At 37.4% G+C, this 18,300-nt stretch overlaps 1 protein-coding gene across 3 annotated transcripts in view; it reads left to right on the top strand.

Annotated features, from left to right (window-relative positions):
* Window positions 1–18,300, top strand: part of PALS2 (protein associated with LIN7 2, MAGUK p55 family member) — a 58,868-nt gene that overhangs the window by 16,796 nt on the left and 23,772 nt on the right. For 2 of the 3 annotated variants that reach the window (XM_063153293.1, XM_063153301.1), the window contains exons 2-3: window positions 11,094–11,212; window positions 15,823–15,975. In XM_063153293.1, coding sequence (XP_063009363.1) covers window positions 11,096–11,212; window positions 15,823–15,975 — 270 coding nt within the window. In that variant the 5' untranslated portion in view covers window positions 11,094–11,095. Of the gene's footprint in view, window positions 1–11,090; window positions 11,213–15,822; window positions 15,976–18,300 lie in introns of all 3 variants that reach the window. The other variant, XM_063153287.1, reaches the window with a different exon arrangement.

Below are 18,300 nucleotides of genomic sequence, written 5' to 3' on the forward strand. Positions count from 1 at the left end.
AAAGGGCTTGAGTGAAAATTAAGATAATGTGGCTTTTATTGTTTCAGCATAAAGAGGTTTGAAGAGAGTTAGCATATGAGGATGTGTATGAACTGCTTTTGAGAAACAGCAATTGCAGTTTGAAGTTGAGAAAGACATTATCTTACAATTTTTCCCCCCTCTGTAGGCTTTGTCATGGCTCAGATGCAGTCAAAAAGCAAGTTCCATCATGGAACTTTTTACAAGAGAAGCCATTATAAAAGATGATGTCATATCAGTAGAAGTTGTTGTTTCAAACCTTTCAGATTTACAGCAATTTGCCTGTCTCAGAAAAGGATGAAAATCCTGACAGATATTATTCTTCACTGAGTTTTGCAGTGGTGTGAACTGTTTAAGAAGAAAAGTTCGGGGTTCTTTGCATTTGCCAGTGTTTCTTTTGAAAACAAACAAACAACCCTTCCCCCCAACCAAAAAAAAAACTAAACCAAGACATTTTAACTGAAAAATGTGCAAAATTTACTTGAAAGATCTCTGGTTTTGCTGAGTTGGAGGGGTGGGGTACGTGACTGAAAATTCAGTTCTTAGCAAAACTTAATGAAACCCAACTTGGTATTCTGAGGAAATGAAGTAGAAAATTTCAGACATGTCAGTATGGATCACATACAGTTTTGAAGAGACCCTTTGCTGTTTCACTGCCTGTGCCCACCTTATACAAGACAGAACACTGTCTTCAGGGTTTACAGCAGTAGCTTTAAAGCGAAGGTGGCAAACATTCAAAGAGAGTATTCAAAGTGGCAGTTTCCTTAAAAGCATGTAGTTCTTAATCCAAGCTACCCCAAGACCACTAGAAATAATTTTTTCCTGATGTTGTTATGCCTAGACATTCTTAAATTGAAGTTAGATTTCCCACTTTTCATTTAATATTGGCAATTGTGAATAAATCCTGATAACATAACGTGGGGAAGTAGTCCAGGAGGTAAAACACGTGACTAAGGGCAGTGTGACTTACTCCATGAAGTTTTTCAGTTCCCTTCAAAATACAAGTGTCAAGCTGATCTTTTTATTCCTTTTCCAGGGTTCTTGAACACAGTCTTCAAAGGACTAAAGGAACAGAACTGTTGAGGGTAATGAATAGGCAATTGTGTAAATCTTGACTGCATCGAATTGAAAGAAAGGTTTAGGGTGGAGTCTCTTCACTAGGAGTGACAGAGATGTATTTTGAGCATTCCTGAAGGTCAAGTAAGCCTTTAACATGCCATATTTTGCCATTTCTTTATTAAAACACTAAGTTTTTATGTGGCATTTTTCACTATTTAAAAAGATAAGCTGTGTTTTTTGGCAAACAAGTTTGAAAAACCATTTTCTATCCACTACATTGCTACTAACATTCCAACTGTGTTTTGGAAATTTTCTTTGTAGGTAAAGCTTTAGCTGTGTTCTTAAGATAAGCAAGAACTGTGTCATATGACAAAGGTAGTGAAGTAAATGTTTTTTTTTATTGTTTTTCTGTTGCAAGTCACCCTGAACTAGAGCATTATTCATTTAGTGAATTGCATTTACTGCTTCCAAATAAGTTTGTTGGGCAGAAGTGGGAGTGTGTGCATGAGAGAGATTAGTTTAGTGGAAGTGGGAGCACTAGAGTTTAGGGATGAACTTCAAGTGAAATTTTTGGAAAATGTATTAGGTGATCATGTAAAATTGAAAACTGAGGTCCTGGGACAGAGATAATTTCATTTAAATGTTATAAATTTTGCAGATTCACTCCTGTTTGCTGATTCACTCCTGTGCTAAATTTTTTGTCTTCAGACTGGGATGCAGTAGAAAATTGAGTGAGATTAAGTGAACACTTCCCTATGGAAGCATTTCATGGTAGTTCTTTTCCTTTTGATAGAAAAATGGGCTAGGTATAATAATAGTGTAATTAAATATATTTTTCCTTTTTTATTAAAGAATATGTTGACATAGTCTAAATATTTTTTAAAGTGCTTTAACTTATTTTGTGCTCCAAAAAGCTGTCTTGCATTTCTGTTTTCTCCATATAATTTTATTGAGCAGCTTTAAAATGCTTGTGTAGCATCCATAGTAGAACCTCAAAAACAATTTTATGTCTGCACTGGTACAGCTCTAATTTAAATACTCCAGTGTATTAGCTTGGAAGGGATAATTCAATAAATACTTCCCAGTAGCAGAGGCTTGAAACAGTGAATGCATGAAATGTTAACATATGGGTGTGACTGGTAAAAGGGCAGAGGTGTAGTTTTTTACAGCGACATCATAATGGAGCAATCAGATTTTGAAAGTGCTGAGTTTGGATGCTTTAATTTAAAAAAACATTCTATTGTTATAAAATAACTCTGAGAATGTATTATGACAGTGTTATTTCGCTTGATATCAAAACTCTTCATTATAAAATTCTTATTTGTTAGAATTCCTGAGTATCTCCTACGCTTGAAGCTGTAAAAGGAAGTAGTGTTAAAAGCAACAGTAGTATCTGGATGATATGTGGTTTCTGGTGCATTTCCTTGTCTAAGCATTTTCACTAAAGCAAAAGTGCCAAAATACAAAAACAAATTGCCAAAAACTAATTTGAAACCTAGAGTAATAGCAGTGGGACAAAATATATGTGAAGTATTTTCACTGAAGAAAGAGGACTTTTTGTTCAGTTATGGTTTTTAATTTTGGAGGAGAGTGATGTTTAAAGTGTACCTTTGTACTGTTTAGTGACAGACCAGTAGGTTGAGCTGACAGTATGATGTAACTGTAAGAAGGTCAAAACAGATCTCATTCTCTCTCCCTATCACTAGAGAGGGAAGTATTAATGGTGTCGTGCAAGGCACTCACGAGACTCTTGTCCAATAATGGAAACTGAGACATTGTGCTTTCTAGATGTAAAAAAAAATTGGATTAAGGACAGAGAGCAGAGACAATTGTTTAATCTAGATTTTCTATTAACCAAGATTAAGGAAATGCCCAGATATCTGAAGTGTGGATTGTTTTTAATGATATCCTCCTGATACTCTGTTGAGTGATCAGGTGCCTTCAGACACAAGGATGCAGACGCCCCTGGGATGCAAACTGCAGTGAAACCAACATCGTCCCTGGTAATAAGATTCACCACAGATCTCTGGAGGTGCAGTGTTGTTACTTTGCTACACAGTGGAGTATCTAATTTTGTTTATTTGAAGTACCTTGTCTTTTTTGCAGACATGCACAAAGCACGCTACAGAATAGCTCTGTGACTAATGTTCTGAACCGTTTCATTTACACTGACAATAGAGCACGTTACAAGCCTTGTGAATTTTACCTTTCTTTGAAAAAATGCCTATCCAGTGTTCCTAGATGAAAGTGCAAATGGTTGGAAAAAGATGCTGATGGCCAAGCAACTGGGCCAGTTGCTCCTGGGGCTCCTGGTCTCAGAAGTGGGACACAACATGCAGCTTGCCTTATCCACTATGACAGTGTTGATTGGAGACCAACAACAAGATGAAAGCATGTTCTTAGACTGGAAGTCTGCTATCCCTTTGGAAAGGTGTTCATTATTTTCTCTTCAGGTCTGATTTTTTTACTTGTGTGAAGAAGAGATTTAATTGAGGAAGAAACCTTAATTGATTTCCAGCTGTCCTTAGGCTGAATTTGTGAATGGGATAAAGCAATAGATGGTTCTGCATGGCTTTCCATCAAGTGTTTCACCAAGAAAAGTGGTACAGTAAACTGATTCTTACATTTGTTTGGGTTTGTTTGTTTGTTTGTTACACATGACTTCTTCCTTGCTATATAACTGTCCTCTTTACTTATATTAGCATTTTTTCAGTCCTGCTTTCTTCAGGCTCTGTAGTACTGCAACAAATAAATAATACAGGGTACTGTGGCAGAAATGCAGATACAAAGCTTTTGATTCATTTGGAAGAGTGCGCATTAGAGAAAGCAATACTTCAAAAGCTGTACTTAGGTTGTTGTATCTCTTTTGCTGGCATTTTAGTCTTCATAAAAACTGGCATTAATTACCAGAGGTCTGCAGAGAATGCATGTTTCTTCATCCAGCTACTGTTTGCAAAATACCAGGGAGAATGATGGATGTGTGCAATAATCTCAGCCTGTTGTATAACTTGAGTGGAGTGCAGGATGCATTCTGAAACTTTGTTGAGTTTCTCCTATAACTTTTGATTACAAAGTAGAATCTTAGACTGTCTATCCACTGAATGTTTTGCCTTCATTTAAAAATCTGTTCAAATATATTCTCCCGTAGCTGAACTACTAAGGTAGTTGAAGAACTATGGGTAGTACAGTCTTTCTTCACCAGAATTGAAAATTCTCCTGGGGCATGTCCTAGTACTCATTTAACAGACAGTACTCTTTGCGTGACATCAGTGTATACTTTCCTAATATCTGTAGAGAAAAAGTAAAAACACAGAAAAAAAAATTAAATTCAGCCTTTTAAAAAACTTTTAGTTGACTTGCTTGTACATGCTCTGCTTTGTGTTGTATGGTGCTTAAAGATCTTTTTTTTTTCTGTATTCTTGTCTGTTGTGTGCATGTGTGTCCTTCCTCAGTTAATAATTTCTGTGCTTGAAGCTTGCATCATTCTTCCTCTAATTAAAAAAGGTCAGAAAACTTGGTAATACCTAACACTTACATAGGCTTATCTTCAAAGCATCAAGCTTAGTTAGTATGAAGTTAATTGCCTTTGTACTTTAGGAAATATTTTTCTTGGCAATCGTTTAAGAAAAAGAAGTCTGACATAATTTCCTTAAAACTAGATTTTAGTGTATCTGTCCTCAATGTCTTGTTGTTGGTCATGATACATGTATTTAAATAAGACTTAAGCTTTTTAATCTGCTAGTTTTGATGTTTTGTTCCCTTTTTATCTTTGCTGAGATTACTTTTAAATAGTGCTTTTATTTTTTCCAAAGATGCAGCTGTGAGGTCCATCTGTTCGTCAGAAAATTTGTGCTTCGTCTTTTTTTAGACAATCTTCTCAGCCTGAAAGAAGTATGTCTGCAGTGTTCAAGCTGGGAAAGGGTTGTTGGCTCTTCCCTATAGCTTTTGTGACCTTCACAGTCATGAAACATGGGCATGAAAGATATAGTTGAGCCAGGTTTGATAAGGGTAGGGACTGCTTGAGCTTCTATTTATAGGTGTGTTAAAATAGCTCCATCTTGACTTGGCAGTAGACTTGGAGAAAATGAAGTAAAAAAATTAATAAACTTTTCTTAGCACTTATGTTATTTCTTTTCAATGTGCAGAAATATAGTGGGCAGAATTTGAATATCCAGAGGAACATTCATTCTTATCAATTAGGCTTTTCCTGCTTCCTTTAAAAATTCATTGCCATATGTGATTCTGCAGTCAGTAAAGTGTTCATGCTGCAGACAACAGCTTTCTTCATTAATCAGTCTTAGTGTCTTTTTGGAGGAGATGTGCTGTGTTTGCTGCCTGGGAAGGGGTCCTGTTCAGAAGAGGTGTCTGAGTGGTGTTAGAATGGAACGCTGCCCAGCAATGTCTGAGTCAAGGCGGCTGTCCCGGGCTGGCCCAGCGCTCCCTGCCTGGCAGTGTGTGTCAGATAGAGGTGCAAGCTGTGTGCCTGGGTGTTTGAAGGACTCTCCTTGCACCCTGCTGCAGTCAGCAGTGGCTGTGGGGCAGGTGCCTGATTTGCAGAGGAGCCTGGGGTGGAACTGCAGAGCTCCAGCCCTCCTGTAGCACTCGCTGCTCTGGAGCTGCTGCTGAGAGCGATCCTGCTCAGTGCGTGCAGCTGCTGGCTGGGAAAACACAAACATAATATTGTATGTGCTCACTGCATAGTGCTTCCCCAGACTTCTGTCTGAAAATATGGCTTCTGAAGTGTCCTCTAGCAGTAGTAAGACAGCTTTGTCAGCCTTTCTTATAGTCTTGGTCAATAGCCTGTTTGTGAATGAACTTGTGAAATATTCTCAGAATGTTAACTTGTTCATAGGTACTCCTTTTCTATGTTCTAGACTGCCAAAAATGCTGTAATTTGTGACTGGGGAGAGAAGTGGCCAAGACAAAATAACTTTTTTCCCCCCTTTGCCTTTTATTTAAGCATAATGATCATTATTTAAAAACCTTAGACACAAATGGGAAAAAAGCTACAGAGTTGTCATTGGTTAAGGGCTGGTAAAGTTAAAAATTAATCTTCTTTTGTCTGAGCTTATTGTGTGTCTTGTGAAACTTCAATATATCCCTCTTGAAAAGGTTTCAAATTACACAAGAAATTATTTCTGAAGTTTATGTATGTGACAAGATTTTAATCTAACTTTCTAGACTTTGTGTGGAGTACCTGCCTCTCTAGTAGTCCTTGAGGTATTTATTATAACTTTCTATCCAGATGAGTAGGCCATGTGGAAATAAATATGCATGTTTATTTAAATATATTATACATAATTTTCTTTTCATTTCTGTTATTTTGTAAGCTTGGAGACTAATAAAATGAAGCTGAGCTAAAAAAATTGTGCAAAATATTCATTCTGAAAAGCTTTAATTTTCCCCAGTGAGTGACACATTTGTCTTCTGTCTGCAAATCTGGAAAATTTATTTAAATGTATGCTTCCTCTTTCCTCTACATAGAATTAATGTAGACAAGAATTAGGTGCTGAAAGAAAGAATAAAAATCAAATTTGGTAGAAGAATAACAGCTGAGAGCTTGGTGAAAACTTGCTTTTTTGTTACAATTACAAGAAGAAAGAAGTTATCAGGGTATCTTTTATGTCTGTTTGATCGGAACTTACTATTGTAAGGTACAATGTGTAGATTAAACCTTTGAAACATCCTTTGGTTGTCTGAAGAACTCTGTGGGAATTAGGAGGATATAATTCTGGTTAGTAAATTTTGCATTAGGAAGTGGGATTTCTGTATTCCCACACCTCAGGATGCATGCTGTTTGCCACAGAGATCAATTAACATCTCTGCCCCCTTTCCCTTTTTGAAATGGGGTTCAAATGACAAACCAGTTTGCCTGAATGTGGGGTCATATGAATAGTAGGAATAAATTGTTCAGTGCATGTACACAGCAGACCAGTATGTTCCTGCTGAGTCTTGCTTGAGGCTTTAAACTTGCTGCGGTCATGAAGATGTTCTTTGAAAATTGACTGTGGAAATTAATTCTGTGTGTATTCCCTGTCACGAAAGCCGGGGGCTGGAGTTGTAATCTCATTTTTCTTAGGAGTCCCAGCTCAGACTCAGTTCTGTTGTCACCCTTTCCTAAGAATCCCTGTATTTCAGCAGGGATTCTCGCCTCAACTGAGAGTTTGTTTCTGCCACCCAGTTCCTCCTGGCGTGTGTGGAGGCTGTTGTCAGTGGGTTTCTTGTAATATGTGTGTGTTCCTAGGTGGTTGTGTAAACCATTGTAGTCAGCCATGCCTGTCTCATGGTGTCCTCACTAAAACAAATCCTTATGTGTTGTGATGAGAGTTTAACATTTTTCCCAGATGCATCATTGAATATAGAAACAGCCTTGTCTTCAGAGAGAGGGAGGTGAATGGTAGAGCTCTCAAAGTCACTGTAGTCTTAGTATTTTCCTGTAAAAATGGGACAAGAGAGGGAAGGGAGACCCAATTAGTTTTCCACTGGAAAAGCACACATTTTCTCTTTATTGTACACCAAAGTACACAATAATAATAAGCACTTCTGACAACCTGGTTTATGCAGTTTGTTAGTGTAGTCCTTAGTTCTTCAGTGTGCCTGACTTGAATGTAAGTTCTACAGGGCTTTCTGTCCCCCAGTGAGTAACTTTTATCAACATTTCAGGGGCAGATTCACTGCAAAAGAGATGTGAACCCCAAAAGGCAATTCTTGATGGGATATTTAGATTTGGTAGTCTCAAAACTCCTCAGTTCCATCTGTTTCTTGCTTGGTAGGAGCTAATCTTTTAAGTAAAACTTTCCTACCTAAGTACTTTCATCTTCTGCTTTCATTCCTGCTGCTCAGGAATAAGATAAGATGCTTTTTCAAAAGTGCTAAGGTGGCTTTATCCCTGGAAAGAAAAAAGTGAAGTTGTTTAAATGAGTGCTGCTTAAAATTCTATGTGAATCTACATTATTCTGAAAGATTGTTATAATTAAGCCTGGAGACAAAGTATCTCCTGTTGTTTGTTGTCTAATAGACCCTAGAAATGAGTAAAGGAAAGCCTCTTGAATAGATAACAGAAGAAACGGTTCCATAATACATTTCCCAAAGTGTCTTCCCCTCCTCCCACCTCTGCCCTTAGTCTTTAGATAAATCAAATTTTTTGGAAGTACATGTATGAATATCTAAGGCATATGTAGTCAGTATATTGCTTAGACTTTCAAAGCTATTTTCACATGTGAAGAAACACCAGCTTTTCACATTAAACAGGAACCATATTTGAAAGTGGCCCATGACTTGTATAATACACATAAAACATTGAGATTAAAATGTTTGTCTAGTCCATCAAAAAAAGTATCCATATATTTGTGGTCTATTCTTTTTGAATAAACCAGCAGACATAATTCCTGTTGGAATATGCTCTTGATATTTTTTTTTGGCAAATAACATTCGATCATGTTCTGCATATTTTGCCAGGTGAGTGTAAAGTAGTGAAACATGGTGAGGCATATAAATGTTCCTCTGCCTACCCTGTGCTGGGTAACAGGTGCAAAAACTGTTGAAGCTTAACCTTTCTCTCAGTCTAAATTTTTTTTGCTTAACATTGTAACTGATTAAAATACAGGCATACTTGAAGGTATTATTTTTTATTCAACTACTTTGAAAGATTTTCCCTTTAAGATGGGGAACTATCTACACTGAGGCAATATTGAGCCTCATATTGTGTTTAAACATAAACAATACAGCATGGGTAAAGGTGCCTTATCCTGCCTTTTTGGTTTGCTTTCTAATATTGAGACAACACTATTTATAACTAAGAAACTCTTGCTGTGATGGCTGTGCCATGAGACAGCCAACACTCAACTGTAGGAAGCTGTTTCTGAGAACAGCTGGTTTTGGTTTTGATGACCTGGAATGCAAGTCTGCCTTTGTGAATATTTTGAATTCTGCATGTTGATAAAGCTGGTTGCTGTTTTCTAAAAATGCTGAAATATACTTAAGTAGTTCTGATGCTAGATGTTTGTGAAACCTTTATTGAATAAAATATTCATTTGAAAATACCCTGACTAACTACTTGCATGAAGACATTTTTCTGAAGCTTAACATTGCTCTTAACATTTTCTTTTTGATGATAAAGGGACTATTAGGGACTATTTTTTAAATTTGATCTAAGGCAGAATTCTGAAAGGCTTAAGTAAGAAACAGGATAATGTCATAGAGATAATATGACCAATGTGTTTATTATAAATATCTTTGTCACCATCAGATGCTGGAATTGCAGCTGCTGGTTGTGATGCATACTTTGACTTCAAGGAAGCTTTGCATTTCCTCCGATTATTTGTAGGAGAAAAAGTGCTAACCTGAAATCCCTTAAAAAAGAATTTGCATAACTGTTAAAAATGTAAAGAAAGGTTATTATTCTAACACTTGCATTATTATGCAGCACCTATGACGTAAATTGGCCAGAAACATCTGCCCACTTCTGCAGATAGTACAGCTTGCGTGACTACATTAAAAGTCACGAGTATGAAACTGGGAATTGAGAAAATGTGAAGAAGGCAGTTTCATCTGCAGCTGAACTAGTCAGGATGTAGGACCTACCTAGTCTGGGGAAGTTGTGAACTGTTTGCATGGTAATTTTGTGACTTTATATAATGTGTGGTTGCTGACAGCACTTTGTCTGTTACAAAGTAGAAATAATGCTGCTTCAAAATCTGAAAACATAAAGTGTTATTTTCCCTCCTACTCATGGCTTCACAGAAAATTCACTTTTTTTGAAACGAAAAGTGTGGTTAAAACATTTAACATAATACAGGTCTTTCGACATGTACTGCTGTAGTTAAAATGTTGCACGTGAGTTGATTTACTTGTTGAAAAGTCAGTTCCACTTAACAGAAAGAATGGGCAGAATTTTTTTTCTTCCGATGGAATTTTCTAGGAAGAATTAGAGTCAAAAAGTAGGTGTTGAGAAATGCAGTTTGTTCTGTTACTCTGCAGTTTCATAATAGCTTTCATTATAAAGCAGTGAGGAAATTTAAGGGTAAATTCCTGTGTGGGAGAAGGGGCATATAGGCTTTTCTAATTCTCTTGATATATACTACTCTGCAACATGCAGAGCATTGCAGAACACAGTGGTTATTCCAAGGCTTCTGGGCTTGTTGGGCATCTCAACAGGAGATTTTGTTAGTACACCTGTGTGCGTGTCTATTTGAGCATGCATATCTATATATGGCAGGGGTTTAAAAGAGTGAAGTTAAGAACAAGAACAAATTCTCTTAATTCACCTCGATGACTTCAGAGGATCAGACAGCTGGGATGGTGGCATTTCCTGACATTTCCTTGGGCAGCATTGTTGACTCTCAGCCAAGAGTGGTTCTCTCAGCAAGTCTGAGGGTACGAGGCAGGCACGATGCATTTCTCATGGTAGGGTGTGCTTGCCAGTACTGCAGCGTGCTGTGGGACCAGGCTGGTGTTCGTGCACTTAGTGCCACAGTGCAGTGGGTCAGGGCTGGCTGTAAAGGGCTGCTGGGCTGGGCACAAGTGCTCCCACAGTAAGAGCTGCCTTGGAAGCACATTTTTGGTTTAAAAAAATTGGTTTGAAACTACGTGGTCATTTTTACAACAGTGAATCTGACTCTACAGGCATTGTAAAACTTGTGGGTTGCTATATGTATGAGGGCTGAAAACTTCTGAAAAATATGAAATAAAAAGAGTACTGAAGGAGTTGATTTTTTTTGTATTTGGAAGATTATGCATACTTTATACATAGTTTATACTTGTTTGTTTTTTCAGTCCTTAGTAGCAAATCTTGGAAGGAATGTGGTCGGCCTGGGTTCAGTTTGATGCAACCTGTATTTCATTTCAGACGTACACACAAAAAAAGTTATTTTTCTGTTCTGTCCCCTTGTTCTCAGTAGATATATTTGACTGCTTAACATCTTTAAAGTTAATATTGTGGTGTTTCCCAGAGCTTTTGCTCCTTATGGAAGCCTGTTTTGGTCAGTATTTACCTTTTGTTTTTGTTTTGTCAGCAGCCATGCAGCAGGTCTTAGACAACCTTACTGATCTGCCGACATCGACAGGCGCTGAAGAAATAGACCTGATTTTTCTTAAAGGAATTATGGAAAACCCCATCGTAAGATCGCTTGCTAAGGTATTTAAATTTGCTACTTTGAGTAGAATCTGGAAATGTTTTAACTCTTACATTATTTTGTGAACATTGAGTGTGGATTGAGGTATCCACAACACGTTGTTGGTTCATCTTATTAAAAGACTTGAAGACCGGCTTGAAGGTGAAGAGTTCATGATTTCTGTGCATGCTGGTTAATAGTTCTGTGGAAAAATCTAGAGGAAGATAAAAAATTCAGAGATTACAGAAATAATGTGGTTACATTATTTAGGAAGAAAAATCATAATATTTGGAATTAGAAGCAGCTGATTTTAATGTAGTCTTGTAACCACTGTTGTGTGCATAACTCATATGCCTTGTGACTTCTAGTGGTTTTGCCAGAGATGAAAAGTGAGAGCAGTCACCTTCATTATCCTGTGGCAAAAAAATGTTTTCTTTTCATCTTCAGCTCAAAACTACTTTCTGATATGCCAGGAAAATATTCTTTCCATGCCCTTTCCTGGATCTCAGACTAATAATTTTATCTTTGATTATCAGCTCTCTAAAACATGGATTATCCTAAGTTTTTGTTCTTGGATTACAAAAATCTTTTATGTATGGGTGGTAGCAATCAATTATAAATATGTAAGGTGATATTTGCAAAAAAATCTTTGGATTCTTTAATTAAAATGTAGCTGGTCTTACCAGTAGGAAATGCAGTCAAATACTGCACATCACTTATATATGTTCTTAATCTTACTTCATAAAAATAAGCTCCTTTCAAGAGGAAAACCCAGCTAACTTAAATACAGCTGTCTCTTTAATAGGAATAGGCATATGAAAGCAGTGCCCTCTGGGCAGGTATGAAATCCTCTGTAAAGCTAAAGGATTGTTGCCCATGGATTTTGTTCAGTATAAAAATCTGGAAAGGAAAACTTCTCATGAGAATTCATATAAGAATCTACTTCTGTTTGGCTGTTTAAAAAATTGTTTTTAAGTTGAAGACATGGCACAGTAATAAACTTAAAAGTAATAGAAGTGTCTTATCTGCTGGTGAGATGACTGCAGAGAGAAAGATTTGTATACTAAATTTACTAGAGTAAGTAAAAGCATTTTTTTACTGACAATGGGAACAACTCTAAGTGTCTGCTGCATAAGTCATCTTTAATATTTATCATGAAGAAAATGTTCACTACAAAGCCTTTTTTTCTTATAAAGAATTTGTGCTTTAATGGCCAGTAACAATTAGGTGGAATTTAATGACTAGCAGATATAAAAAAAGTGCTTGTAACAGAAACAGATTCTTAACTATACACATGCTTTATCTAGAATGCTTAAATGTTTTAATTGTGTTCGCATGGTGTGACTGCACTCATATTTTCTTAGTAATTATTTTGGAAAAATCCTCAGTCTTAACAAGCAGTGCTAAATAAGGATAAGATCAAAGCACATTTGGTGAAGCATATGTAATTCACATATTTGTCCCTAAAAATACATAAACTTGCTTTTCTATTAGAAGAGCTGGTTCTCAGTTCTCAGTCATCTCAGTTCTCTGAGATGGTTACATTGTTACAGCAGAATCATTTCAAAGCAAGCCAGAAATGCAAAAGCTTTTTCATTTTCCTTTATTAGCCAGTTATTAAGACTAATCATTATGTAAAGTACACCAAAAAGGACAATAAGAAACTTGGGAAAATGTGCCAAAAGCTATCCAAACTTGTTTTCTCCTTTTGGTCCTTAAATAAATGAAGGTGAACGATAAGTATAGTAGTTAGTTTGCAGTATTTTGCAGTGCATTTTGGCTGTTCTTTTAAAACTGGGTTACATTCATTTCACACTTTTCCTGTATAGAATAAAGGTAATAAGGTAGAAATTGCAGAGGTTTTTGTTGGATAGGGTTCTTTCACTGAACCTTTCCACTTTTCAGTAGGTGGTAGAGGAAAGGAGAACTGTTATCATTGTAAAATGTTTTTTCCTGTCACTGATGTTTATAGGATCATAGAGTAGTTTTGGTTGGAAGTGGCCTTTAAAGGTCACCTTGTCTAACCCCCTTGCAATGAGCAGGGACATCTTCAACTAGATCAGGTTGCTCAGTGCCCCATCCAGCCTGACCTTGATTGTTTCCAAGGATGGAGTGTTTACAACCTTTCTGGGCAACCTATTGCAGTGTTTTACCACAACCATCCTAAAACTTTTCTTCCTTATATCTAGTCTCAATCTACCTTCTTTTAGTTTAAAATCATGATGCCCTGTCCTAAATAACTGTTGGAAAATAACTGTTGAACTTGGAACAAGCCTGAATTCTCCTCAGTTTTGCTACTGAACTGTGGTATCAAAACTTTCTTCTCCTGGATTGTTAACTGTTCTCTCAAACCTCAAAACTTTTATCTTCCTTCTGCTGTTACACTACTGCTTTTAGCATTATATCACAGCCTACAGGTGAATGCCCAGCCCAGGCCAAGGAGACATCTTGGGAGTAATCTATAAGCATTTAGTCCAGTATTTAAGATGTCAGATTGTCGGAGGTAAAAGCCTTACTATTTGAACATTTGGCAGGTATGATATATACTGAATGCACAGAAAGGCTCAATTCAGTATCAATATTTCTGAAATGTTCTATTGAAATAAAAAAAAAATTGCAATATCCAAGTTAGGTATTCCTATTTGTTTGTTTTTTAACTTACTCATACCATTCCATATCCTGTTACTCCTCAACATATTACAGGATCAGAGATTGTTTACTGGTAAAACTTTATGTTCCCCAGTATATACATGGCCTTGATTTTGGAGTGAAGGGTGAGAATATTTGTATTTAGATTATATCCCTCAGTGTTAGTGGTGGTTTTTTGAAAACAATGAGTGAGAAAAAAGGTAACCCATATTCTCTAATCTTAAAAAGGTTTTGCAGTTGGGTTATGTCTAAAAATCACTAGATTTGTGTTTTTACTTGCTGTAAAAGAATAAAACAAGGATATTGTTTACTGTATGTGTTCTGTACAAAATAGCATTCCTTATAAAGGAGAATGTGTGTAGGTGCTGAGCTTCCTATAACTTTGTAATTACAGTCATTTGGTTTGTGTGTGTTGGTGTTGGAGAATGTTTGAAATGCCTTTCTGTTAAGTTAACCTTTCCAGAGTTTAGCCATCAGGCCTGCAGAAACAGCATTTTATAGATATGAAGAACAATTTAATACTTAGATGATTTCAGGAAGCAAAGTTCTCTGCTTTTAGCAAAATTTTATTTTATTGTCAGTTTTAAAGCAGTAATAAGAGAGCAGAAGTGCTCACATACCTTCAAATTATATCTGTGGGAAGTATATATAGATGACTCTGAATTATATCTATTATGTATTTGGTTTTTATATGCCAAAGTAATTGCTCCTTTGTAAATTTCTTGTTGCTACAGTGTTGAAAATAACTTTTAATTGAGAATCTGTGTTATTTTTGGCCTCCTTGTACCCTAGTTCTGTGATAGAGCACTGTCTGTAATAAATAAATTAAGCATTCAGAGATGCTTCTCTTCCTGCTCAAAGCACCTACCTTTCAATGAATTTCAGTATCTGCAGAGTTCAGGAAATGGTTATGTCTGCAGGAATAGCTCTAGAAATAGATGAAATGTTATGAAAGAATCATAGAATGGTTGAGGCTGCAAGGGACCTCTGGAGGGCATTTGGTCCAACTCTCCCTGCTCAGGCAGGGCCACCTGGAGATGGTTGCCCAGGACCACATCCAGACAGCTTTTGAGTATCTCCAAGGAGTTGGAAACTCCCATCTTCTTTGGGTAACCTGTGCTAGTGCTCAGTCACCCTCATGCTGGAAAAAGTGTATCCTGATGTTCAGACAGAGCTTCCTGAGTTTCATTTTATGCCCCTGCCTGCTGTCCTGTCACCAGTCACCACTGGAAACAGGCTGTCCCTGTCCTCTTTGTGTAGTATACCTTTTATACACATATACATATGCAATTGATGAGATTTCCCTGAGCCTTCTCTTCTCCAGGCAGAACAGTCCAGCTTGATGAGCCTCTCCTCAAATGTGAGGTGCTTCAGACCCTTCATCATATTTGTGGCCCTTCACTGAGCTCTTTCCAGAATGTTCAGAGTGTTGCAGGTGTGGCCTCGCTAGTGCTGAGTAACACTAGCTGTTCTAGCAACACTTTCAATGCAGCCCAGGTTACTGCTGGCTGCCTTTGACTCCAACTTCTCTTTAGCATTTCCTTCCATTAGGCCGATGTTAGCAGGTAGAATGTGCTGTTCAGAAGGTGTTTGAATGGGAGGAGTCTGAGCTAAATGTTTTTGTTGCCAACTCTGAAAAGATCCCATAGCTCCTTTTTTGCCCTTCTTCTAAAAGGTGTACTTGTCCAGGGTTCCAAAGCAGGAAAGGTCCCGAGGTGCTGTGCTGTTGCTAGAGCAGTGCCTGGTGTGTGTAGCATAGAGGAGATATGCACTTCAAAGCCTGTCTGGTATGTGCTGCTTATAAAGTGTATTGGGTCCTGTAGTTGAGCATGCAAAATCCTTCAGCAGTTCAGTCAGGTTATCCTATATGTAATTTTTCTGGCTTTTCTGCTGAATGTTGCACTGAGAAATTACTTGAAAAGTTTATAGATTTGAACCACTCAAAACTTATTTACATTATAGTCTTGTGTATTTAATCTTACAGGCTCACGAGCGACTGGAAGATTCGAAGCTTGAGGCTGTCAGTGACAACAACCTGGAGCTGGTGAATGAAATTCTTGAAGACATCAGTCCCTTAGTAAATAAGGATGAAAATGTTGCAGAATTGGTTGGAATACTCAAGGAGCCTCATTTTCAGGTGCCACCTTTTTACTGTATGTTACCAACTTACTGTATCAGTGTCCACATACAGATTTAGGAATGACAATGAAACAAAACCTGAACTATAACAAAATGTAATGGATTGTAATGTAAAGGATTTTACTCCAAATAAAAGGTAAATCAGAAGCCATGTTAAAAATAAACATGATTTTATTCTTTGATATAATTTCAAAACTACCTTTACTCACTGTATTAAATTCTACTGGAGTTTCTATTATAAAGCTTGGACAAGCTTTTACTTCCTGTATGACTGGAGTTTCCATAAAAATTCCCCAAAGGCTTGCTTCATCCATAACATTTTCAGGTGATCTCAGTTCCTGATCATGAGCATTGTGCATTTCAGTTCAGCTGTTTGCACTCATACTCGTGTGTAAGATGTATGGTTTGCAGAGTGAGTGAACGTGATTCTTCTGTGAGCTGATCTGCACTGCAGCTGAAGCTGACACTCTGCAGCCCTCTCACTGTTGCTCTGCTTAAGTGAAGTGCTGACATGTGCTTGTCAAAAGCAGATGTTTTTCCATTTTCCTGTTTCTATGACTAGCTTCTGTACTGAGCCTCAAAGATCAAGGTTTGAAAATGCTTTGTGGATTCTGGCCTTTCTAGGTAGGGTTCAGTGGACTTTGCTACTTCAGTGGAGACTGCTACTAAGCTAAAGGTATTCTGTAGAAGAACAGAAACAACTTTTTGCCATATAAGTGGGTTTCTTTTGGCAGACAGCTATGAAGTCATAGGCATTTTTGGAATAGATGAGTTTAAACACACTTTCCCCCCAGGTTTTTCATTACATGTTTTACAAACATAGCAGTGAGATATATTACCGTTTAACATGGATAAACACTGAAAATGCTTTTGGTTGTATTGTGTCCTATTGGGAAAGGAATCGCTTCAAGAACTCAGCTTTTGGGGCAGTAGCTTTTCTGAGTACTGGCAATTCCTCTGCCTCTCCTGTGTTGGCCTCCCTTGTGCTCTTACTTGTCCAGACAGGCATCATAGCAGAGTGATGAAAAACTATGATTGGAGACTTACTGGTGCATAAACCTGCAAATCAGTCTTTGGTCCCATAGAAAATAATTGGTACTTGGAAAGGACTGGATGAGTTTGGAGGAATTGATGGTTAAAATGCACAAGGACTAGAACTGAGGGCCAGCTGTGCACTGACAGACCTGACAGTGATCTATTGTGTTAGACAGAGAAAATAAAGCTGAAAGTCAAAGAGGATGATGAATCAAAAGATGAAAAGGGCATAACAATTGAAGTGCTGCACTTTGAAAGGCTCAGTAGCCGTGATCTCTGGAGAGAGATGGCAAAGGCCAGAGACAAGCTTGGGAAAAGGATCTTTGGGGTGGAAACTGGAGATGGCCTGTAGGAGACAGATCAAATAAGAATTTTTGGGTGATTAAGAATCAAATAAGAATTACTGGGTGAATAGCCAACACTAAGGCAAACCCAGCATTTATTCCTGTTCTGTGGTCAGATCTACAGAGAGGCAGAATGTGATCTTGGTGTCAGATACTTCATTAATTCAGGCTTGAATAACTTAAACATGTAGTGTGAAAGTTCCAAAATAGCTGATGAACTGGAGTGTCAGTATTTATGCTCTTTCTTGTACCTTTTCTGTTGCTTGATATATAAGGAGCAGACATGAAACTGCATATATTCTATCTTAATTTTACAGTTTTGTTCAGTTTAGTGCTTCCTAATTGTATGTTAAAGGTCCATTTAGCAAACATCTCTTCTGTTTTCCAACAACGATACCTTCCAAAATGTGTTGTGAAGATTTAGTGATTTGTTGCTAAGACTTCTGAGCGAGAAGTAGTGTCATCCACCTGTGGTTCTCTTCCATGAGCTTATTCAGTTGTTTTTTCCAACCCATATGAAAATCTGTCATTCATAGCATCCCCCATCTGAGTGGAGACTGTGCTCTTTTGGTTTTGAGACTGTCTCCTGTCAATTTCACTTAATATTCCTGTCCTCTTGTGTAGGAAGAAAGTGAACAGTTTTTCTTAATCAGCTTTTCCATGTTACTTGTGGTTTGAGAGACCTCATTGTGTCTCTCTGTGTCAAATAAATAAAACGAAGGGAAGCAAAGCTGTATGCAGCATGGATTTCTAAAGTAGTGTCATAATTTACATTGCATTTCCTACTCATGGCCTAAAAGTTCCTAGTACTTGGTTTGCCTGTTTAACAGCTGATGAATAGAACAGTAAAGTCCAGTTAGAAGGCACCTGCAGTGATCATCCACTCCAGCTGCCTTACCAATTCAGAAATGGCTGAAAATTAAAGGCTGTTATTAAGGGTGTTG

The sequence above is a fragment of the Melospiza melodia genome, chromosome 1, assembly GCF_035770615.1.
Source record: "Melospiza melodia melodia isolate bMelMel2 chromosome 1, bMelMel2.pri, whole genome shotgun sequence".
NCBI classification, from domain to species: Eukaryota; Metazoa; Chordata; class Aves; order Passeriformes; family Passerellidae; genus Melospiza; species Melospiza melodia.